General features: G+C 46.1%; 1 protein-coding gene across 3 annotated transcripts in view; it reads right to left on the reverse strand.

Annotated features, from left to right (window-relative positions):
- Positions 1-17,158: 17,158 nt before the first annotated feature.
- ABCG4 (ATP binding cassette subfamily G member 4) overlaps positions 17,159-25,679 on the reverse strand; it is a 143,260-nt gene continuing 134,739 nt past the window's right edge. For all 3 annotated transcript variants that reach the window (XM_088443809.1, XM_088443808.1, XM_088443810.1), the window contains one exon: positions 17,159-18,607. In XM_088443809.1, the coding sequence (XP_088299935.1) occupies positions 18,382-18,607 (226 nt within the window). In that variant the 3' untranslated portion in view covers positions 17,159-18,381. The remainder of the gene's footprint in view (positions 18,608-25,679) is intronic.

Raw genomic sequence — 25,679 nt, forward strand, 5'->3', positions numbered from 1 at the left:
GTAAAGCAGAGCCGACTCCTGGATGCCCCTCATAGGGGGTCAGTCCCTTGAAACAGAAGTATCCGTAAGTGTAGTGGGACAGTGTGGGGACCTCTGCTGGCACATGGGTATTGCAGGTCAGTGATGTGTAAGGCCACCGGATACTTGAGCTGGCACATGCTAGCGGAGAGGGGAGACCATAAAACATGGTGCACTCCGACACAGTTAGCAAACATAAATGGTCAGAGTGCGCCAGGTTTTATGGTCTCTGAGGCAGCGGCTGACCTGTTGATTAGGTGGGACGCGTCTGTGCTGTAAGGTGGATGATACTTTGCCTGTCCTAGACGTTGTTTGCCACCTGCCTTGAGACCTCGCTGCCTGTGGAAATTGTTCTCGTTCTACTACAGTATCTTGGATTTTGCTTAAGGTTTTTGTATTCCTGCTTTGCCTGGCAAGTAGCTGCTATTTTCATTTATGTTTTGCATGCTGTTTTGCTTTGATTAATTTGCCTTGTTGTGTTCTGACTAGAGATGTGTGCAGACTAGGGGTGTGCACCGGCGACTTTTCGTGTTTTGGTTTTGGATCTGGATCTTTCTTAGTGTTTTGGATTTGGATTGGTTTTGCCAAAACCACCTTTCCGTGCTTTGGGTTCTGGGTTTTGGATCTGTATTTTTTTAAAAAAAGCATAAAAACAGCTAAAATCACAGAATTTGTGGGTTTTTCTGCTCCTATGCTATTATTAACGTCAATACCCTTAATTTCTACTAATTTCCAGTCTATTCTGAACCCCTCACAATAGTGTTTTTATGTCCAAAAGGTTACACCGAGGTAGCTGGATGACTATGCTAAGAGATACGAGTGGGCGGCACAAACACGTGGCCCATCTAGGAGTGACACTGCAGTGGCAGACAGGATGGCAGTTTGAAAAACTAGGCCCCAAACAGGACATAATGCAAAGAAAAACAAGAGGTGCAAGATGGAATTGTCCTTGGGCTTTCCCACCCACTCTTATGTTGTACTATAAACAGGACATGCACACTTTAACAAACCAATCATTTCAGCGCCAGGGTCTGCCACATGACTGTGGCTGAAATGATTGGTTCATTTGGGCCCCCACAAAACAAGCTGGCAATTAATCTGTCCCTGCATAAACTGGCTCTCCGGAGGCAAGATGTCGTCCTCTATGGAGGCAAGATGTCGTCCTCATCCTCCTCATCCACCGATTCCTCACCCTCTTCAGTGTTGTGTACATCCTCATCCTCACAGAGTATTAATTCGTCCCCGCTGGAATCCACCACCACAGGTCCCTCTGTACGTTCTGGAGGCTGGTCTCCCTGGAAGAGTTGATAATTCATTTTTATGAACATCATCTTCTCCACATTTTGTGGAAGCAACCTCCTACGCCTTTCGCTGACAAGGTTCCCGGCTGCACTAAACACTCTTTCGGAGTACACACTGGAGGGGGGGCAACTCAGGTAAAATAGAGCCAGTTTGTACAGGGGCCTCCAAATTGCCTCTTTTTTCTACCAGTATAGGTACGGACTGTCTGAAATGGCTACTTGGATGCTGTCACCGATGTAATCCTCCACCATTCTTTTAATGGTGACAGTATCATATGCAGTGACAGTAGACATGTCAGAAATTGTTGCCAGGTCCTTCAGTCCGAACCAGATGTCCAAACTTGGTCCTACCTGCCCTGCATCACCGCCAGCGGGTTGCATAGGATACGTAAGTTTTTTTCCTGGCAGCCCCAGTTGCGGGAGAAAATGAAGAAGGAGAGGTTGACGTGTCACGTTCCACTTCAGCTGACAGTGTTTTGTCCAGCAGGTCTTTGCACCTCTGCAGGCTTGTGTCGGCCGGAAAGAGAGACACCACAGAGGCTTTAAATCTAGGATCGAGCACGGTGGCCAAAATGTAATGTTCTGATTTCAACAGAATGACCACCCTGGAATCCTGGCAAAGCGAATGAAGGGCTTCATCCATAAGTCCCACATGCCGAGCGGAATCGCTCTGTCTTAGCTCCTCCTTCACTTTCTCCAGCTGCTTCTGCAAAAGCCTGATGAGGGGAATGACCTGACTCAAGCTGGCAGTGTCTGAACTGACTTCACGTGTGGCAAGTTTGAAGGGCTGGAGAACCTTGCACAACACGGAAATCATTCTCCACTGCGCTTGAGTCAGGTGCATACCCCCTCCTTTGCCTATGACATAGGTGGATGTATAGGCTTGAATGGCCTTTTGCTGCTCCTCCATCCTCTGAAGCATATAGAGGGTTGAGTTCCACCGCGTCACAACCTCTTGCTTCAGGTGATGGCGGGGCAGGTTCAAGAGTGTTTGCTGGCGCTCTAATCTTCGGTATGCAGTCGCTGAATGGCGAAAGTGGCCAGAAATTTTTCGGGCCAACCAAAGCGTCTCCTGCACGCCCCTGTCGCTTTTCAGAAAATTCTGCACCATCAAGTTTATTGTGTGAGCAAAACATGGGATGTGCTGGAATTTTCCCAGATGTAATGCCCGCACAATATTGGTGGCGTTGTCAGATATCACAAATCCCCAGGAGAGTCTAAGTGGGGTAAGCCACTGGGCGATGATTTCCCTCAGTTTCTCTAAGAGGTTGTCGGCGGTGTGCCTCTTACTGAAACCGGTGATACACAGCGTAGCCTGCCTTGGAACGAGCTGGCGTTTCTGAGATGCTGCTACTGGTGATGCTGCTGTTGTTGCTGCGTAAGGAGATACATCTACCCAGTGGGCTGTCACAGTCATATAGTCCTTAGTCTGCCCTGTTCCACTTGTCCACATGTCCGTGGTTAAGTGGACATTGGGTACAACCGCATTTTTCAGGACACTGAGGACACTTTTTCTGACGTTTCTGTACAGCCTTGGTATCGCCTGCATAGTGAAGTGGAATCTAGGCGGGATTTGGAACCGGGGACACACTACCTCTATCAATTGTCTAAATCCCACTGCACTAATGGCGGATACCAGACGCACGTATAACACCAACCTAGCAGTCAAGGCCTCAGTTATACGTTTTGCTTCAGGATGACTGCTGTCGTACTTCATTCTCCTCGCTAAGGACTGTTGGAGGGTCAATTGTTTAGTAAAAGTAGTGGTGTTCCTACTTCCTCTCTGGGATGATGAACGACTCCCAGCAGCAACAGCAGCAGTGGCAGCAGTAGGCGTAGCAATGCAGGATCCTCTGGAGGAATCCCGGATAGGAGAGTCAGTCATGCCAGTGACATGGCCTGCAGGACTACTTCCGATCCTGACTAAGGAGGAAATTGACGAGGAGGGAGTTGACGGTGTGGTCTGCAGGCGCTTGGATACAACAGGACAATGGGATTTAGGTGCCCCTGGACTGCTTATGGTCTTAGCCAAAGTTTCTGAACTTGACAGTAACTTTTTATGAACGCGCTGCAGGTGCCGTATAAGGGAGGATGTTCCTAGGTGGTTAACGTCCCTACCCCTACTTATTTCACCTTTACATATGGTACATATGGCAAGACAGTTGTTGTCCGGATTTGGATAGAAATATTGCCAGACTCGCCAACTTCCTCCTCAGCACCAGCTACACCAGTATCCTCATCCTGTTGTACTTCAACAGTGACATCTTCAATTTGCATATCAGCAAGTGGACTGTGGGTGCTCCTTTCAGCACTTGCAGGGAGCGTGCAAATGGTGGAAAGAGCCACCTCTTCCCATCCAGTGCTGGGAAGGTCAGGCATCGCAACTGCCACCACACTTGGACTCTCCTTGGGGATTTGTGATATCTTCTTAGAATGCACAGTTCTTCGCTGTGCTTTTGCCAGCTTAACTTGTTTGATTTTTTCAGCGGGAGGAGGGCTTCCATTGTCATATGAAGCTGAACCACTAGTCATGAACATAGGGAAAGACCTTAGCCGTTCCTTGCCACTCCGTGTCGTAAATGGCATATTGGCAGGTTTACGTTTCTCCTTAGATGATTTAAATGTTTTTTTTAAGGTCATTTTCCAGAACTTTGTCATTTGGGATTGTATGTGCACTCTACTATGACATTGGGCATCGGACTTGGCAGACGATGTTGATGGCATGTTATCATCTATGCCATGACTAGTGGCAGCAGCTTCAGCACTAGGAGGAAGTGGTTCTTGATCTTTCCCTATTTTATTTTTATCTGAGAAAGTTTGGTCCTCCATGTATGTTATATTGATATATACGTGCGGCTAAGGCGCACACAAACACAGAAAATAATTTTTTATTTTTGTTGGAGACTAGTGCACTTTGTGGGTTACACAACCCTTTAAGAAATGAGCCAGTCGGCCCTTTACTTATGGGGACACAGGCGCACGCTTGGCGCTGCTCCTTTGTTGATGCACGTGCAGCTACAGTGCACACAATTCACAAAGACAGAAAAAAAAGATTTTTTTATTTTTTGTGGAGCGCACTTTGAGGGTTACACCACCCTATAACAGACAGATGCACACTTGGCATTGCTGCTTTGAGGATGCGCGTACAGTGCAGACAATTTACAAACACAGAAGAAAATGTTTTATTTTTGTTGGAGTGCACTTTGGGGGTTACACCACCCTTTAATGGACAAGCCAGCCGGCCCTTTACTTATGGGACACAGGCGCACGCTTGGCACTGCTCCTTTATTGATGCACGTGCAGCCACAGTGCACACAATTCACAAACACAGAAAATATTTTTTTATTTTGTTTGGAGTGCACTTTGGGGGTTACAGCACCCTCTAATGGTCAAGCCAGCCGGCCCTTCACTTATGACACAGGCGCACAATTGGCGCTACTTTGTTGATAATCATGCGGCCACAGTGCACACAATTCACAAACACAGAAAATATTTTTTTATTTTGTTTGGAGTGCACTTTGGGAGTTACACCACCCTTTAACAGACGAGCCAGCCAGCCCTTTACTTATGACACAGGCACGTGCGGCTACTGCGCACACAGGGCCTGATTCAGAGCCGGACGCTCTGACCAGAGCGCTCGCTCTGAATCAGGGCCCTCCTACTTAAAAATGGAGCGGCCTCTTGGATGCTCGCATAGCTGTGGGTGACCACCCACAGCTTATGCGAGCATCCATGATGATGGTCGCGTTGGTCAAGACCATCTCGACCATCGGGCTTGCGACGAGACCCTGCGGTAGGGTCTCGGTGACCACAAGCCCTGGAGTGATTTTGGCTCTGTCAGAGCCAAAATCACTCCCACTGACATCACTAGTCATGTCAGTGGGGCCGAACCCAGACGGTAGGCGTTCCCATGGGAACACCTCCATCTGGCAGCCACGCCCCAGCACACCCACCAAAGGGGCGTGCTGTCACTCACCATCGACAGCACGCCCCCTTTGGTGCGAGACCCGGAGCGACAGCTTGGAGCTCCCTCCATCGTGCGCATGCGCATTTGTGTACCATCGACCCGCTTGCGAGCGTCCTGCACTTGCGAGCGGATCTGAATGAGACTCACAATTCACAAACACAAAAAATTATTTTATATTTTGTTTGGAGTGCACTTTTGGGGTTACAGCACCCTTTAACGGTCAAGCCAGCCGGCCCTTTACGTATGACACAGGCGCACGCTTGGCGCTACTTTGTTGATAAGTGCGGCCACAATGCACACAATTCACAAACACAGAAAATAATTTTTTATTTTGTTTGGAGTGCACTTTGGGGGCTACAGCACCTTTTAACGGCCAGGCAGCCAGTCCTTTACTTATGACACAGGCGCACGCTTGGCGCTACTTTGTTGATAACCGTGCGGCTACTGCACACACAATTCACAAACACAGAAATTAATTTTTTATTTTGTTTGGAGTGCACTTTGGGGGTTACAGCACCCTTTAACGGACGAGCCAGCCGGCCTTTTACTTATGACACAGGCGCACGCTTGGCGCTACTTTGTTGATGCACGTGCAGCTACTGCGCACACAATTCACAAACACAAAAAATTCTTTATTTTTTTTGCACTTGGGGGGACCACCCCTGATGGACAGAGCTCCCCCTTGACAACACTACAGCACCCCTTTAGGACTGGGACACTGCACAGGACTTTGGAGTGGACACAGCCCCTATGGACAACTGACAGCACAACACAGTCCAGCAAGCCCCTATGGACTTTGGAGGAGTGGACACAGCCCCTATGGACAACAGCAGCACAGCACAACACAGCCAGCCCCTATGGACTTTGGAGGAGTGGACACAGGGCCTGATTCAGAGCCGGACGCTCTGACCAGAGCGCTCGCTCTGAATCAGGGCCCTCCTACATGAAAATGGAGCGGACTCTTGGACGCTCGCATAGCTGTGGGTGACCACCCACAGCTATAGCGAGCGTCCATGATGATGGTCGCGATGGTCAAGACCATCGGGCTTGCGACGGAGACCCTGCAGTAGGGTCTCGCTGCCGCAAGCCCTGGAGTGATTTTGGCTCTATCAGAGCCAAAATCACTCCCACTGACATCACTACTGATGTCAGTGGGGCCGGCTTCAGACGTTAGGCGTTCCAATGGGAACGCCTCTGTCTGGCAGCCACGCCCCCGGCACGCCCACCAAAGGGGGCGTGCTATCAATCAACATCGACAGCACGCCCCCTTTGGTGCGAGACCCTGAGCGACGGCTACCCTGTTGCTAGCCGGGTCTTGCGCATGCGCGTGACAGAGCTCCCTCCATCATGCGCATGCGCAGTAGGGCACCATCGACCCGCTTGCGAGCGTCCTGCGCTCGCGAGCAGGTCTGAATCAGGCCCACAGCCCCTATGGACAACAGCAGCACAGCACAACACAGCCAGCCCCTATGGACTTTGGAGGAGTGGACACAGGGCCTGATTCAGAGCCGGACGCTATTTGCGCTCGCTCGTTCAGAAAAAGGGGCCGGCTATTTAAATTGAGCGCTCGCTCTTTGCGGTCTGTTGACGCCTCTATGTCTGAGCGAGCGAATGAAACATGCGCTCGCTATTTTGTAAAGACGCCCCCTGGCCGCTCGCATCCTACATCATCTCCGCTATTTATTTGATTAATCGAGTACATCGAAAGGCGTCTGAACTGCTCGCAGTGCTTGTGGTTGGATTTTCCTACCGCAATCATGCGAACAGTTCTGGCTAAGAAACAAGCAAGTGACGTGGTCGATGACGCTGCTTTGTTAATTATGCACACCCTTAAAACGCCCGTTTTGACCGTTTGGCACGCATGCGTTCGGATCTCCACTCCCAGTTTTCAAGCACCTTCCCCTGTTACCCACAAACGCCTCATCCTGTCACTCAAATTAGCAGGCACTCGCTATTTTGTGAACACACGATTTCCGACCGCAATGACTGGTTGGCGCATGCGCATTACGACCCATACGCATGCGCAGTTGTGCGAACATCGCTCGGAGCGAATGAGCGGCCGCTTACGAGCGGCTCTGAATCAGGCCCACAGCCTCTATGGACAACAGCAGCACAGCACAACACAGCCAGCCCCTATGGACTTTGGAGGAGTGGACACAGCCCCTATGGACAACAGCAGCACAGCGCAGCACAGCACAACACTGCACTACACTATACTACACAGCCCAGCCAGCCCTAACTCCCACCCTCCCTCTTCACTGTCCACAGCCGAGTGAGAAAATGGTGCCGACGCGGGTACCTTATATAGAGTCCAAAACCCGCGAGACCCGGAAGGCGGGATGATGACGTTTTGCCTCGATTTCAGATCCGAGTCAGGCGGGAAAAGTCGAGCCTGACTCGGATCGGCCTCGATCGGGGGGGCTCGGGGGGGTTCGGATTTCAGAAATCCGAACCCGCTCACCCCTAGTGTAGACCCCATGTTTTGGATTTAGCAAAATTACCCTCAAGTGTTTTGTTTTCAGTTTTGGACTTCTTTAAAATTGATACAAACAGCTAAAATAATGTAATATGGACCTGTTTACATGCAATCCAAAATCTGACATTCGTTTTTTACATCAGAGATTGAAATTTATGGGTAGACCAGAACCATGGCTCGAGTTTTATTCAGAACCCCAATGTTCGGGTGTGTTCGGTTTTCAGTAAAACTGAACGGCTCATCTCTAGTTCTGAGATATAATAAACCAAGTCTTGTTGTGTAAACCCTTATCACACTATGGACCTCATTGAGAATCTCTCACAAGATGCGATCGCTCGCTGGCAAAAAGGGGTCGGATATTGTAATGAAGTGCTCGCACTGCGTCTCGTAAGGACGCCCACTATGTGTTAGCGAGCTACGGCAAAGTGCGCTCGCAAGTGTATAAAGACGCCCCCTTGCCACTCGCAACAGACGTCATCTCCGGTAAATGAAGGATTAATCGGGACCATAGAGAGCCAACGGAGCTGCTCACAGCCCTTGGGGTTGCCTTAGCCTGCCGCAAGCACAGCGATCAGTGCTGGCTGAAATACATTCAGGTGACGTGTGCCATGCTGCTACTGTATAAATTATGCACGCCCTTTAAACGGTGTTTTGGTAGCCTGACACGCCTGCGTTCGCACATCCACTCCCCCGTTCACAAGCACCTTCCCCTGTTACCACCCACAAATGGCACTATCTGTCACTCAAAGCAGCAACCTGACAGCGGCTTGCGAGCTACCAAAATCAGATCGCAATGAATGACTTGCGCACGCGCACTGCGAATTATACGCATGCGCAGATGTGCGAATATCGCTCCCAGCGAGCGAGCGTGCCCTAGCGAGAGACCCTGAATGAGGTCCAATGACTTAAAGCTGTGCAGTAACCAGGGAACAACAACATAACATATGGCCTATTATGCACTCACAACTTTATAAAAACTTTTGTGCCAAACATTATCGTGAAAAACCTCTGTGTGGCTTACGTTAATTACAGTTGAACTATAGCTATCACTAACAAATACTGCTTAAGTTAAACTAACTAAGATGGTATTAGTATGTCAGGTAATAATTTTGGAAACCGCAACATACAATATCTTAAGTTTCCTTTTTCCTATATCAGCTTTTCATCCTCTTTCTGTTACACCAGAAATTTAACAAACCCTCTAAAGAGGAAAAGTGAAATTGTTGCCGATAGCATCCAATCAGAGTGTAGCTTACATTTATCTAGCACATTTTATAAAATGGTAGCTAAACTCTGATTGGTTGCTATGGTGTCCTCTTTAGAAGGTCCGATAAATCTCTCCCTACTTTCTTAGCATGCCCTCTGAATCCATCTACCACTCACTCTTCTACCACCCAAATCCACCTACCAATCATCCATCTACCACCCAAATCCTTCTACCAATCATCCATCTACCACCCAAAAATCCATCTACCACCGGAATCCTTCTACCATTCATCCATCTACCACCGGAATCCATCTACCACTCATCCATCTACCACTCATCCATCTACCACCAGAATCCTTCTACCACTCATCCATCTACCATTCATTCATCTACCATCGGAATCCATCTATTAATCATCCATCTTGCACCCGAATCCATCTACCAATCATTCATCTACCACCCAAATCCATTTGCCAATCATCCATCTACCATCCAAATTCATCTACCACCGGAATCCTTCTACCACCCATCCATCTACCACCTGAATCCTTCTACCACTACACCATCATGTGGAGCTACCATATCGACTTGTGCATAGTTAATGTTTCAGACTATTGTAGCTTTAGCAAACCAATCAATTTTCAGTTTGCACACCAGACATAGTTACCAATATTAACATCAATAAAATTACATTGCTAAACATTCCTACATAGCCTCTTATCATATTTAATTTCAATACTGTACATTTCTATATAAATATACACATATATAAACGCACACATATAGTACACCTGGTGGTTTGCTACTTCTAATCTGCTGCTTTTCGCTACAGGCAACCCCATAGAGAGTCATTTCTACTCAAAATGAAGTTAAATCATGTTAAATTCATCATGTTAAATTCATTACTGTGAAAACCTAAGAGCAAACCATTAGGTTCCATACCAATAATGAAATCTGGAGCTCTACTTAAACAAATCAAGTGGATTTTAAAAATATGTTACATACAAAAAAAACAACAACATAGTATAGAGATATATGTTTGTTTAATACATGAAAAGATATTTTTAAACCTTTCTTGAGCAGCAAAGAGAGCATGTTGCCCCCTTAAAAACATTTAATTTGCCATGAAAAACGCATCCACAGGATGGGGTCTTCAGGATGTAGATCAGGGAATCTAAGTCAGAAAAGTACCCAGAGATTGCAGGTCACCTGTCTTTGTAGCACACAGACAGCACAATCCATCTTCCTATCTCCAACTACATGTGACATTAATATTCCTTGTTCCTTCAATGTTTACATCAATAATAGTATGATATATACACACATCTTATTTTTTTTAATTATTACATTCTTTTACATTTTCACTTGCGCCCTAGAATAGTAGTGTAATGAAGATATATAATAAACACACCTGCAAAACTGCAAACAAATCAGATATTAGTGCACATTTAAAAATCTGGATAAAATGGAAGCATTCACAAATGAAATATCCCCTTCGCCGTTTCTCTCAATTATGGCTATCAAATCATCTTACAGTAAATCTGAACATGACAGACATGAGCCCATTGCCCCATGATATCAAAATGCATGATTTCATTTTTTTGATAATGGGTAAGTAGAACCAAATGGTTCCAGTGATCCCAAAAGCATTTGCACTTCAGGATGGAGACCTTGCTATGTTAAGTTATATTTTGGATGCTGCCTGCTTATTTGCTTTTGTTGACTGTTAGTGAACACATTGGGATCAATGGAGAATTCATTATTGACTCCTTCACTCACAATTGCTTAGGTGTTAATCACCTGAAGTCAAACGCAGTGCCAGTGGGTACTCATCCTTAAGGAGCGTTGACAGTATTGCTTAGAGGTATTGTAGCCGTTCAGAGCAATGCAGATATTAGCAGCAGTTTGGCATTAATGTGTTAGTTTGGCGAGAAGCTTTGTTACAGTGTTCTCCCCAGGCTGTTTTGTTCGGGCGCATCGCCCAGCAGAAACAGCCCACTGCCCAGCACTCCCTCCCACCCCAATGTGCCACGTCCCATGTCGCCCATTCACCCTCGCCGTGTCCTTGTTGCTACGGACACAGATGCAGGATTTGATGCCGTTATCAACCGGTGGGCCAGTCTCCTTTGTGGGATGGAGTCTTTGCAGCAAATCCAAGCGGATTCTCTGCAGTCAATCAGGACAGCGACACAGAACTCTGGACTCTGTAACACAGCGGCCAAAGCAGTGTCTCATAATAAAGGAGGGCAGGTAGAGCCGGATTTAGGAAGAGCGAGTACACCATGGCCAGCAGTGTCTGAGATCAGATCTTCGTTACGGATGTGATCCGAAGTGGTGTACTACTTCTGAAGGGAGAGGGACCCTGGGTCATTAGTTTGGCCGCAGAGCAAAAGTTTTGGCAAACTGTTATTAAACTGAAAAGTTGATATAGCTCTATACGTATATAACCTTTCTGTGTTGGAAGTCCTGTGAGTGCTACTGCTCTACGTCTGCTGCATATCTTGTCTCCTACAGAAGGCACCCGGTCATGCTGTTTTTCAACTAGGGAGTGAGTACCAACCACTTTTCATTATCTATCTTGATTTTTATATGTGATGGGAAAGGGAGCAACTGTCTAATTTTTTTGTTTTTCCTAAAATATGGGGGGATGGGCGCTAGTTCCCCCGTCTCTCAGTGCATCTGGCATCTGTGTCATCCGGGTATAAGGGCACGTTAGTGAGGGTTCTCGAAGACGGGACGTGGCACATTGGGGCTGGAGGGAGTGCCAGACAGTAGGTTGTACAGGGATGTGCCGTATTGGAGCCAGGGAGAGTGCCCCAAGTTTAAATCATTATAAGGTCAGGACTTAAAACATTTTATTATTGCGAAGGCCCCCACCCGGCTACTTCTTGATACCACCCGGCTGGAAAAATTTTCTGGGGAGAACACTGATTGTTACATTGCATATTAAACAATCATCAGCATGTCTAAATAAAAGCAAACAACTTAAATTTTAAATTTTAGAGGACTGTTAGAGCCTTGTGCAGTGTGACTCCGTGGGATGTTCCTGCTATCAAACATTGTTTACTTTTGCTTGCATATCAAATAAAACTCTAATGTAATATTTGGAGATTTGTGCTGAAGCACATAGCATAATACTACAAGTTCAGGACCACACACCTGCTTTTATATAAGACTGTGTGTTAAAACACTATACAGCAAATCATTAAGTATAATAGTGATAGATCCTACCGGTATTCTTTACAAATTGGCCATGAGATTGCACTGCAACCTTTGTATTTAGAGAGTGACATAGAAAGCAAATGTTAATGTTCAAACTACTGTACAGATATGCCCAGCTATATCATAATCGAGCCACGCAGTGTGAGACGCGCGCTCGTGAGCGCATACACTCACTGCGTATGCGACCGCACCTCCATAGGAATGCATGGTGCGATCGCTGTAGCACATGCAGGCATAGGGAATCGTATGGCGCAATTTGTGCGCACGTTTGTGACGCGATCAGACACAATGTAACTGGGCGCATCTGTATCTCCATTACGGGGTCACCCACTGATCGGAAGTCAGAGGCAAAGTAATAGCACATTCTTTATTACTATGGGAGCAACAGGTGAATTTACTATTACTAAGGGGGCAGCCGATTTATTTATTCATACTGAGGGGGCACCAGAATTACTTATTAATACTCACAGTAGCAGAATAATTATTACTTACGGATAAATTTCTATTACAAATGAGGCATTATATTATTATTGCCCCAATACCAACAACCATCATCTTTAGGCAGGGGAGTCGCACATTTGCCCAGTTCTCCCCTAGAGGACTGGACCAAGTGCTGAATATCATGGGCCTATTACACTGGGGAACAGTCAATCTGTTGCCAGGGATTTAAGAGTCGTTTTCGATTCATTTTGTGCTCCTGATCATGAATATGCCATGCTTATTTTTCAATTGGCTCTAGTTTTTGAGATATGCATATGTCTTTAATATTTATGAAAAATGTAATTAACCAATGTTGAAAATAGTTAAAAAGATATTTTTTTTATTCTAATTAAATTTGATTCAGAAAATGCTATAAAAAGACACAGGATAATTACATACATAAGTGTTAGGGAGCTATGAGAACCGTTTTTTGTAGGATTTTCTTTTGTATTCTTGTTGAGGACAGTCCCTCTGCAGACTCCGTAATCACCCATCATGTGACGATCCCACCTTCCTTGATATCTTTCTTCCATTACCTGAATATCCTGCTGGAACCGTTCACCCTGTTCTTCGCTTAAATCTCCTAGATTGGACGGGAAGTGATCTAAATGGCTGTACAAAAGAATGTACTTTAATATTCATATTGGCACCTACTTTCTCGAAACAATTTAGCATGTTGTGGACTAATTCATGATAGTTGTCTGCCTTGTGATTGCCTAAAAATTTTTGCAATGACAGACCCATAACTCAGCCATGCTTCAGATTCGGTTTCAGTCATAGATGTGGTAAAATGTAGATCCTTCACCAGTTTCCATATCTGTGGGCCATCAAAAATTCCTACCTTTAATTTTTCAATACTAAGAGATGGAAATGTTTGACAAATGCAGTATATGTGAAACAATCCCCTGACTTGTCCAATGCTTTTACAAATTGTTTCATTAAACCCAGTTTGATATGGAGAGGCGGCAGTATGATTTTGTTCCTGTCAATTAAGGGCTCATGAATGATGTCGGCTTCTCCTACAGTTATAACTTCTCTTGGAGGCCATATGGTTTGCTGCCAGTGCATTTGTTTTGCACGACTATCCCATAAGCATGTGTGACAAGGATACTTAGTATATCCACTTTTGCTGCACAAGAAGTTTACCCATTTTAAATCAACACAAACCATTGATGCTGAGAATAAGCAATTTTTTCTAAGACTAACTTGATATTTTCATACTGTTCTTTAAGTTTTGTTGAATGACAGATAGGAATCGACGCAAATGTATTCCCATTGTGCAGTAATACGCATTTTAAGCTTTTTTTAGAACTATCCAAAAAGAGCCGCCAGTCTTCTGCTCAATATTCTGGTAAGCCCAGCATCTGGAGAAGTTCCGGAATATTGTTGCAACACACAAGATCGTTATCTTGGCTAAAGAATGGCAATATGGCTTGCTCTCTATTTCAATACAACATTATGGTAACATCCGGCTCCAGACAGTGCTTTTCTTGAAGTCTGGATGCTAAAATCTCAGCTCCTTTTTTCGATAAATTCAAGTCACAAGTTAAATCGTTTAGTTCTTTTTGAGAAAATTTGTTTGGAGTAGAGGAACTTTCTTCAAACTCACTTTCATCTGTGTTGTCACTTGCACTGGATGAAATTAACATTTCCACATCATCACATTCAACTTCGCACTGAATGATGGTACAGGTAAATCTTCGCTATGTAGTATCGGTTGTTTTGCAGAATTCATACTTTGGTATTCCCATTTGCGTTTCTTAAATCAATTCATACCCTTCACATTTACTGCACAGAAATAGCAGTCACTCAAGTGATCTTTTGGCTCACACCACATCATAGGTATGCTGAAATGAAGTCCTTTTCGATCACCTTTAGTCCAATTGCGGAGTGATTCCACACAGCTGTTACAAACTTTGTTATGCACCCAAATCTTGTCTAGCTGGCTTATGGGACATCCAAAATAAGCGTGATACACTAGTTTTACGAATAAAGTTATATTTTTTTCATTCTCTTGCAACACTAGATTTGCCACAAATATAACAAGAAACATCAGGGTTGATAGTAAACCATCTCCAAGAACTCATTTTTAAAACAAAAACGTTTTGTTTCACACATTCAGTGCTAACTCCCAACAAAAGCCGAGGACGTACTGAACAAAACAAGCCCAAACGGCAGGAATTTGGTTGTGGCGGGACAGGGAGAGTGCTGAACAAAGGAACAGGAGGTGTGCTAACTGCGTCACTCGGTCCTCTCCGTTGCTCCTCTCTGTATGCTGGGAGGAGGTGTGGCTGTGGTATGAGGATGTCCCAGCAGGCTCAGCAGTGCATTGCTCCTCTGTATGCTGGGAGGAGGTGTGGCTGTGGTATGAGGATGTCCCAGCAGGCTCAGCAGTGCATTGCTCCTCTGTATGCTGGGAGGAGGCGTGGCTGTGGTATGAGGATGTCCCAGCAGGCTCAGCAGTGCATTGCTCCTCTGTATGCTGGGAGGAGGCGTGGCTGTGGTCTGAGGATGTCCCAGCAGGCTCAGCAGTGCATTGCTCCTCTCTGTATGCTGGGAGGAGGCGTGGCTGTGGTCTGAGGATGTCCCAGCAGGCTCAGCAGTGCATTGCTCCTCTCTGTATGCTGGGAGGAGGCGTGGCTGTGGTCTGAGGATGTCCCAGCAGGCTCAGCAGTGCATTGCTCCTCTCTGTATGCTGGGAGGAGGCGTGGCTGTGGTCTGAGGATGTCCCAGCAGTGCATTGCTCCTCTCTGTATGCTGGGAGGAGGCGTGGCTGTGGTCTGAGGATGTCCCAGCAGGCTCAGCAGTGCATTGCTCCTCTCTGTATGCTGGGAGGAGGCGTGGATGTGGTCTGAGGATGTCCCAGCAGGCTCAGCAGTGCACTGCCACGCCTCCTCCCAGCGTTAGTGAGGAAATATGAATGTGTTATGTGTCTCAAACGTGACTACCAGCTACGTTAGCACAAATAAACAAATTCTTGTTATTGTTGAAAGAGGGTAATAGTTAAAATAGCAAAACTAAGTTGATTCTGTTAAGTAAAGCGGCCTAGACTAGTAAGGTACTTCAAATGGAGAAAATAACTTTTCATTAATTTGAAAACTGGAGTAATTTCAGCTATAGCGAAGATCTAATGCGAAAATAGGACCTGCGGGTACTCTCAAACCGATCTTAAATCCTTGGCAAAAAAATAATAATATTTTTTTGTTCCCCAGTGTTATAGAAGGCAAGGGAGGAGATACATTATTTTTTTTTTTTATCAATTTAACACCCACTAGATCCAGGGTAGTTTCACCACTGAAGTGAAGGGACATCAGGACTGTCTTTATTACATGGGGCACATTTGTGTTTTTTCTTACACTGAGCAAAGTACCCCTAAAAATGCTCTTCTCTCTCAATGTGCAAATGGAAGGTGCAGAATATGTCTCTTTAAAGCATATGACAAGACTAGAGAGATAAAGTACTAACCAATTAGCTCCTGTCATTTTTCAAATAGCCTGTAACATGACAGGAGCAGAATAACTTTACCTCTTTCCACTTTATCTTTCTCCAAGAATTGATACAACTCCCCCCCCCAAATCTGAAGCAGCTCATAGCTAGTGCAATATAAACTGTTTGTTTGCAGTAAAAATATATGTGGGCCATTCTGGAAAGCCCCTTAAATGTACTCTCTACACCCATTTGACTTATTTTAATAATATTGCTTTGCAAAATAAAAATCTCTGTGATGTACCTACTCAATCCCATCAGTTGGCACAAACTCTACGGCAGTGCTGCCATCCTGCTTTGTATACCTCTATATTTTGGTGGAAGTGTAGGTGCACAAACCAAGCACACAGAACCATAAAAAAATATAATTTTCCCCTGCATCTAGGCCATAAACGTAAAGTAATGAAAAAATGAACTACTAAGAAAAATACATATACATACAGTATATCATACCTCCCAACTGTTTTTCTGTGACTGTCTCGCTGTCCCACCCGCGGGCTGCAGTGTCCCGCGGTGGGGGGGAAGTTGGGGAGAGCACAAACCGCGGGGGTGCAGGAGGAGAAAAGATGCCGTGCGCATGTGCACGGCATCTGTTCTTATGTGTACGGACTGCCTGGAGACTACCCAGCATCTCGGAGAGTGCTGGGCACGCCCCCAAAGTGACGAAAACGGAGGAAGCCATGAGGCTCCGCCCTATTATCATTAGGCTCCACCCTTTGGCATAAGCCACGCCCCATTTTCGGATGCGCACGCAACCTGTCCCTCCTTGCCATCATCAAATGTTGGGAAGTATGGTATATGCACCTCCATAGTTTACATGCATACTAAAATGTGTTAGACGGACAGTCCATTATGCCAAGAGAGGTGGAACAAGCTGGGCAAGCATAAGTTGCATACAGTGAGGGTGTGTTGTAAGTAAATTTCCCCCTGAACCAGTGACCTACTGAGACTGAGGTGCATAAAAAGAAATGATTGTTGGTGGGCTTATCTTTTGTGGGTACTACCAGGGTCATAACTTGAGGTGTTGCCATGAGAGCTGCACTACCAGATGGCACCTGTATTTGGTATGCAGGATGCCTAAATAGGGACCTTGCAGCCAGTAGAGCAGCTGCAGAGCTGCCCAGAGCATTCAAAGGACGCTCCAGGCATGTACCCTGCAGCCCGTAGAGCCATCCAGAGCATCCATCGGATGCTCCAGGCCGTACTTTACTTCCTGGTGATCGTGGCCCCACCCCCTGGGCATGACATTATAACATCACATGTTCAGGGGGCTGGACCATTAAAGGGTGGAAAATCACCCTGTTCCAGCACTTGGTATTACAGGCCGGATGTAAAGATACATGATGATAATAATAATAATAACACCAGCAGCACTTTCTAGTCACTCCTGATTGTCACTGCTATTGTGACTATATTAAAAAGAAAATTATTGGCTGTGAATTAAGAATACTTTAATTTTGCCCAGACTACTGCAGGTAAGAAGATTCCCATTGGATTTTTACACCTGTAATCTACAAGTGTTGAGGTGTTTTATTTAATGACAATTTATATAGAAATTGCAACTTTGGCATTTTGTACTTGCTCAGTGACAGTACTCGCTCATTCACCGTTGTAGGACACTTCATTACATTATATAGTATTACAAAATAGGGTTACTAGTAATATTGTCTACACTATCTCTACACTATAGTGGGGTGTTAATATAAGCAGATTCGCGCCTTATACAGAAATACTGTTGGTTTTCGAGTTGGACGCATCTTGAGATATGTATGACTCAATATACACTAGAAAGTAGTCTGTTATTGTGACACATCAATTTATGCATATGAGCATGGCACAAATTGTGTCCAACCCTAGATTTAGGCCCACAGTATCACATGCAATATAATCTAACACTTTGGATAGCTCCAGTTCCAATGTTACTACAGAATATCCCGTGGCTTTCTCCAACTAGCATGCTCTGTCAGCCACCGAGTTAATCCCATTCCTCAGACTGAGGGAACTTTTACACACTATGGTAAACATGCTCAATTGACAAACATAAGCGCAGGAGAATTTTCTGCCACGCCATATGGGAATTGTGCATATTTCAGATGCACAAAATAAATGGGGTATAGAGAATAGCAGATTAGGATGTATAGAGCTCCTAGCTGACTGTGTATCTCCTTGTCCCATAGGTGGTATTTAGTATCAATTTCCTGAAAGCAGAATCCATTGCTGCCATCTACCGTTCAGACTTAACACGGTAGCGAAGCACAAGGTAAGCGAGAAGACGGAGTCCAATGAAGAAAACCCCCAGCACCAGAAAGTCCACATAGAGTTTGGCATCCACAACATCCAGCTGTTGTAAAACTTGTTGGGGATGTTGGAATGTGCATGGGGTTTCGTTGCACTGGAGGTCGGAACGGTTCATACCATAGATAGTAAGGATCACTCCTTCAAATCCATACCTATGGGAAAAAAGTAACAACTTACAAACAATGAATATGGAAATATTTACACTATGGCAGTTATGATGTCCTGTGATTAGTGCCACAATGCTATTTTTATACTTACTATGGGGCCAATGCAACGCTAGTCAGTTAGTAATTACTCTTGTATTGCATGCAAATAGCTAAATGCAGATTGATGTGATTATATAATTTATTACAACATACTACACAATGTTAACCAATGTATACTGTTGAATGTATGGTAAATTGAGTTTTTCTAACCCATCAGAGTGAACTACAAATGAACTGTATTTGGAACGTCCAGATGGTGTGTTCTGCGTGGGGCAGCACAGACGGTGTAATGGTTAGCATTACTGCCTCACAGCACTGAGGTTGTGGGTCCTGTGTTTGCATGGGTTTCCTCCGGGTACTCCTGTTTCCTTCCACAATTCAAAAATATACTGGTAGGTTAACTGGCTCCCAACAAATTAACCCTAGTGTGTATGTGTGTGAGCATGTGGTATGGAACATAGATTGTAAGCTCCACTAGGGCAGGGACTGATGTCAATAGCAAAATATTCTCTGTAAAGTACTGTAGAATATTTGTGTGCTATATTAATAACTGATATTAAATAAATACATTTCAGGAGTATAGGAAGAAAGCCATTCTGCATGCAAGCGTTGATCAGAAAGATAGATAATAGCAAAATTAAGAGTTATGGTAGACTTACTTTTGTTAACTCTTTTTCTTAGAGGTCCATAGGGTTCACAGGGATATCATGGGGTGTGTGTGATTGGAGCTAACTGGGCACCAAACAGTCAAAAGCTTTAGCTCCCAGTATGCACCGGTCCTCTCCACATATACCCTGCCTCCAGCCAAAGGCAGAGTTTTGTTAACAAGTGAAAGGTAGGAGGAGAAGGAAGAACAGTACTCACGAGAAACACTCTCACAGAAGATGAGGGAATCAGTGACCAAGAGAAAAATACCCGATGAAGCCAGGTGCATCAGGGTGGGCACCCTGTGGACGCTATGAACCTCAAAGAAAAAGATTTAATAAAGAGAAGTCTACCATAACCTTATTTTCTTCTTCAGGGTCCATAGGGAGCCACAGGGATACCATGGGATGTCCTAAAGCAGTTTACCCTAAGGATGGGAACGCTCCTGAGCAGAAAGGAGAATCAGTTGCCCAAAGGAAGCACCCTGAGAGGCAAAGGTGTCAAAGCATAGAACCTGAGAAAGGTGTGGACGGAAGACCACATGGCCACCCTGAATAATTGTTCAGCAGAAGAACCAAGTCAAACCACCCAAAAGGTCCCACAAACCGAGTAGAATGTGCTGTAACCCTGTTTGGAACAGGAAGAACAGCTTGTGTGTAGGCCTGAGAGATTGTCATGCAGAGCCTTCGAGCCAGAGTCTGTTTGTTAGCTGGCCAGCCTCGCTTGTGAAAGCCATACAACACAAAGAGAGAATCTGATTTCCTAAAGAAGTTGGTACGATCCACGTAGATCCGAAGAGCACGAACCACATCCAGGGAGGCTTCACCTGCAGAGAGTTCCAAGGTCTGGCAGGCCGGAACCACAATCTCTTCATTCAAATGGAACTGGGATACCACTTTAGGGAGGTAACCAGCCCGTGTATGAAGGATAGCTCTGAACGATCAAGAAGGGAGAGCGACAGGAGAGCGCTACCAAATCAGATACCCTGTGGACAGAGGAGATAGCATGAAGAAAGAGCATCTTCTCCGTCAGCCACTTAAAGTCTACTGAGTCCAGAGGTTAAAACAGAGAGGCCTGTAGAGCCTGAAGAACCAAGGACAAATCCCACAGGGCCACCGGATGAGAGGTTATAGGTGAAGAACACCCTGAAAGAACATTTTAACATCAGACAGGGGAGCGATCCTACTCTGGAACCAGACTGACAGTGCAAAAACCTGAACTCTAAAGAAGGCCAGGCGGAGGCCGATGTCTAACCCAGCCTGGAGAAAGGCAAGCACCCGGGAAACCCTAAAAACCGTAGTCATAGTTTCTGGGGGAACACCATTGAAAGCAAGAGTGCCAAACTCTGTAATAGATGCGGGCTGAGGAAGGCTTATGTGCCCTGAGCATCGTCTGCATCACGGACCGCCGTGACGACTCTTCCCAGATATGACAATCTGAGAGTCGCCGCCGTGACCTTACACCAATGCCTCAGCGAGTGAGGTTATTAACTCTGCTATCTGCCACCAGCAGAAGACCAATTTAACGCTAAAGCGTAAGGCAAGCTTCTGCTCTCACCTGTAGACACAAATTATCAATATTTAAACATAGGTAACATGCCAAACATGAGGCATTTGGGTCATAAAAACACAGATTCCAAGAACTAAAATTAGTTTAGTTTAATTCAAGAAATATCTTCAAAGCTTATGTACAAAAATTACAAAGGATATAAGGATGTTACAAAAAGTCACAAACACAGTTAATCACAATTTCATGTAAACCAAAGAAAACAATAAAATGGGAGAAAACAAACCATTCAGATCGCGATGGATAGAACAGCTTTGGGATGAGGACTTCCCAATGAGGAATTTAGGTGCCCTTTGTCTTGTCGACAGCCTCAAGCAGAGTGATCCTGTATTTTATCCCTGGTATTTCTCCCTCACCTCCCCAGGGGGGGATACTAACCCTCCCCACATAGAGTGGCTGAATGGCTCACCCAAACTGTTTAAAGTTGAGGGACAGCAAACTGATATCACTTATACAGGTCAAAGTAAGGTCCTTTTTATGCCCAGCGGCACATCCTGACTCCAGGGTTTATAGATCTGGCCCTCTGGGGCTATGAACAGACCCAATACTTTGTGATCAATATCCACAACCACAGATTTTAACAGTTGACCAAGTTTTATGATGCTATGGGAAGGAAAGCCCTTCTAACATTCATCCCAGCTTCAAATAACTACACTAAGGGTTTTGACACCTCACATTAGACTTTAGCATGGCATTATACAGATACACCTTCCTACAGAGAGACACATATATATTGACATTATATTCTGGATCAGGCCCCACTTCTTTAAGAAAAAATTTACTTTTCATCACACCTCCGTCCGTAAGACAGGCATAGGAGCATTGGCTTTGCATGCCATAGACTGCCATGCCGTGTTCTGACAGCTGTCAGTACCCTGTGTGGATGGGCTGTTGTCTTCTCCCTGATAAGATAGACCATCGTAGTTCCCAAGCTGGGATCCCTTTCGGTTCTGGATGGAGAATTTGTGCTGCTGGAGCAACAAACTCCATGGGAGCAACTTGCCGTTGTCACTGGAGACACGATGAAGCCAGCTTAACGGATTGTGGTCCGATATTACTGTGAAATTGCATCCATACAGATAGGACTGCAGTTTCTGAAGGGCCCAGACACTCTGCAAGGAAGCAGTTTCTGGCTTAAAAACATAATAGAGTGTTCCCCACCTTGGCCTTCAACCTGACTGAGCACAGCCCCAGCCCAAACTTAGATGCGTCCATCTGCACTAGGTGCCTGCAGCACTGGTGCCTCGGACAGGGCTGTTTTCAGCTGGCAAAAGGCTTGTTCACACGCCTCTGTCCAGTTTACTAATTGGGGAAGTTTTTTTTTTGTGAGATCCGACAGAGGCTTCGCAATTGTGATGCACTGCGGCACAAACTTGCGATAGTGCCCTGCAGTCCCCAAAAAGACATGACCTGTTTTTTGGTGGTAGAGGTAGGCCAGGAAGCAATCGCTTCCACCTTCCCTGGTTCTGGGCATAGGTTACCGCCCCCTACCCTGTGCCCCAAGTACTGTACCTCTCTCATACCCAGCTGGCACTTCTCCGGTTTAATGGTCAGGCCGGCCCCAGTGATCTGTCTCAATACATCATCCATGGTTCTAGTGGTCCTCCCAGGTCTGACTGAACACCGCAATGTCATCCAGGTACACGACCACGTGGCCTTCCCAAATGGCATGACTAAAAATTCATACAGCCCAAATTTGGTTATAAAGGTAGACCACTCACGGGCCTCAGGTGACAAAGGGATCTGCCAGTAACCCTGGCTGAGATCCATAATGGTGATGTATCGTGCCAAGGCCAGCTGACTTAACAGGTCATCCATCCTGGGCATGGGATATGCATCAAATACTGTGGCCTCGTTTAACCTCCTGTAGTCCACACAGAACCATGTGCCCCCACACTTCTTTGGAACCAGCACTACAGGCGCTGCCCACGAACTACAGGACTTCTGTATTACCCCTAGGTGCATCATTTCATCCACCTCCCGCCTCGTTGCCTGTAACACCTGTACGGTGCTTCTGTATGCTGGCTGTCTAAGTGGGGTTTGGTTGCCTGTGTCCACCTGATGTGTGAGTGGGTGCGTCTTCCCTGGCCTTCGTGTGAAAAAGGTCTGGTAGGGGTGCGTCATGTCAGACAGCTGACTTCGCTGCACCTCGGTTAAGTCCTCCCCTTACTGGGCATCTGCCAGGGTACCATCTGATGCTGCAGCGGCAGTGAGGTCCAGCAGTGGGTCCGGTCCCTGTTTCTCTTACGGGAGGCTGCAAACTGCTAGCACGCATGGGTCCCTGTCGTGGTAGGCCTTGAGCATATTTATATGATAGACTCTATGTCTCCTTCCATCCTCTCCTCTGGCAATGACATAGTTCACATCCTTTATGCGCTGGACTACCGTGTACGGACCTTCCCGTGCAACCTGCAGTTTCTTCTGCCTCATCGGAATCAATATCAGAACCTTCTGCCCCACGTCAAATACACGCTCCCTGGCATTACGGTCATACCAGAGCTTCCGCCTGGCTTACGCAGCCTTAAGATTGCTCTGGGCCAACCCCATCAAGGTCTGCAGCTTTTCCCTAAACTGCATGACATAATGCACGACAGATGTCTCGGGGTTGGCTAGTTTCCCTTCCCAGCCTGCTCGGATCAAATCCAAGGGACCGCGCACTTTGAGTCCATACAGGAGTTCGAAGGGTGAGAAGCCAGTGGATTCCTGTTGTACCTCGTGGCATGCAAAGAGGTGCAGCAGGAATCGCTCCCAGTCTCTTCCCTGGGACTCCACAAATGTATGGAGCATTTGCTTCAGGGTGCTGTTAAACCTCTACATAAGTCCATTCCCAGCCGGGTGATAAGGCGAGGTGATCAGGTGATCCACCTGCATCCTTTTGCAGAGGCTCTGCATGAGGCTGGACATGAACTGCGGGCCCTGGTCGATCAGCATCTCCTTCTGGAACCGTACCCAGGAGAAGATGGTGATAAGGGTGTCCGCTACTTTGTCTGCCCTAATGGAGAAGAGAGCTACAGTCTCTGGGTACCGGGTGGCGTTGTCTACTACATTCAGGATGTATTCTTTCCATGAGCTACTGGAAATTGCAAGGGGCCCTACAATGTCTACAGCCACCCGCTCAAATGGTTTGGCAATAATGGGAAGGGGAATAAGGGGGGCTTTCCCTACGTGCTCAGACTTCCCCACTAACTGACAGGTATGGCAGGACCTACAGTAGCTTGGTATGTCCTGCAGCATGCCTGGCCAATAGAACTTGGGCGTCAGGCATGCCTTGGTCCTGCTCACGCCAAGATGCCCTGCTGGGTGTATTTCGTGTGCTACCGTATGAAGACTCTCCCGGAAAGTTTGGGGTATTATCAACTGTCGCTCTGTAATTTGCCCTGGGATGGTACCATGGACAGAGTGCTCCATGTATAAGCAACCATTCTCCTAGTACATTGTTTTTTCCAATTGATGAGCCAGCTGTGTGCATTCAGGCAGGCAATGGGCAGCTGGAGATGGTGTTGTAACACAGCTGGTGAATGTGCCAATATTAAGAGACCGTCTAGGTATGGCAGGATTCTGACTCCCTGGCACCTGAGGTGTGCCGCCATAACTGGCATTATTTTGGTAAAAGACCCGAGGGGCCATTGATAGACCAAAGAGCAGCGCCTGAAACTGGTAATGTTGCTGCAGAACATCAAACCGTAGGAACCATTAGTGGGTTGGAATAATAGGCACATGCAGGTATGCATCCTGAATGTCCAGAGAAACCATGAAATCCCCAGGCTCCAATGCCAGGACAATTGGGCACTCGGATAAATTTATTGAGGGATTTGAGATTCAGAATAGGCCGATGAGACCCGTTTAGCTTCTGAACCAAAAAGAGTGGAATAAAAATAATTTTCTCAATGAACCGAAGGAACCGGTATTATCACACCTGAACTATGCAGGGAGTGAATGGCTTCCTGGAGGGCCAGGTCCTTGATAGGGTCTGATGGGGGACGTGAACAAAACAATTGCTGGGGAAAATGCCTCAGAAAGGTGAGGGCGTACCCCTGAGAGATCACTTCTTGGACCCAGGCGTCTGTTGTTGGGTGCCAAAGAGTCGGCATATCGAAGAAGTCAGCCTCCCTCCGTGGGATCCCCCAGGAGTAGGCCCAACCCATCAGGCAGAGGGTTTGTCATCAGACTTGGAAGCTAGACATCTGGCCAACCAAGACTGCTTGGATCGCAGCTTGGTGGTCTTGTGAGAACTAGGCTGCCTTGGAAAGGACTGTCCTTTTGCCTTACCCTGAGGGCGAAAGGACCGAAAAAAGGACAGCCTAGACTTAGGGGCGGCTGCTGATGGTAGAAACGCAGATTTTGAGGCTGCCATGGTAGCCACGAATTTGTCCAACAGCCTGTCTCCAGAGAAGGGTAAGGATTTGAAGGCCTTCTTGGTTCCCGTGTCTGCTTTCCAGGACCGTAGCCAAAGGGCCCGGTAGGCGACTACTGAGGTCACAGATGCCTTAGAGACAAGGAGTCCAGTTCCAAGACAGCTTCTCCCAAATTCCTGATTATGAGATATGTAGACCAGTTGTTACCTGGTAGTTTACTGAGCGGTAAGGCAAAAAGGAGGGGGAAAAGGGTCGCACCAGGAAAATGTGTTTACAAGATCACCCAATTTCAGATATCACATCGATATTCAAATCTTATCAATACTTATTAATATAGGGGTGCTGCTCTGGGACAGATCAGTATTCACATCACAAAAGAAAAAGAAAAACAAAGAATCCCATATGAGTGCAAACTGTCTCACAATATATTAAATTTAAAACATAACCTTTAT

This window comes from Taudactylus pleione, unplaced genomic scaffold, assembly GCF_031769625.1.
Source record: "Taudactylus pleione unplaced genomic scaffold, aTauple2 ptg000334l, whole genome shotgun sequence".
Classification (NCBI taxonomy): domain Eukaryota; kingdom Metazoa; phylum Chordata; class Amphibia; order Anura; family Myobatrachidae; genus Taudactylus; species Taudactylus pleione.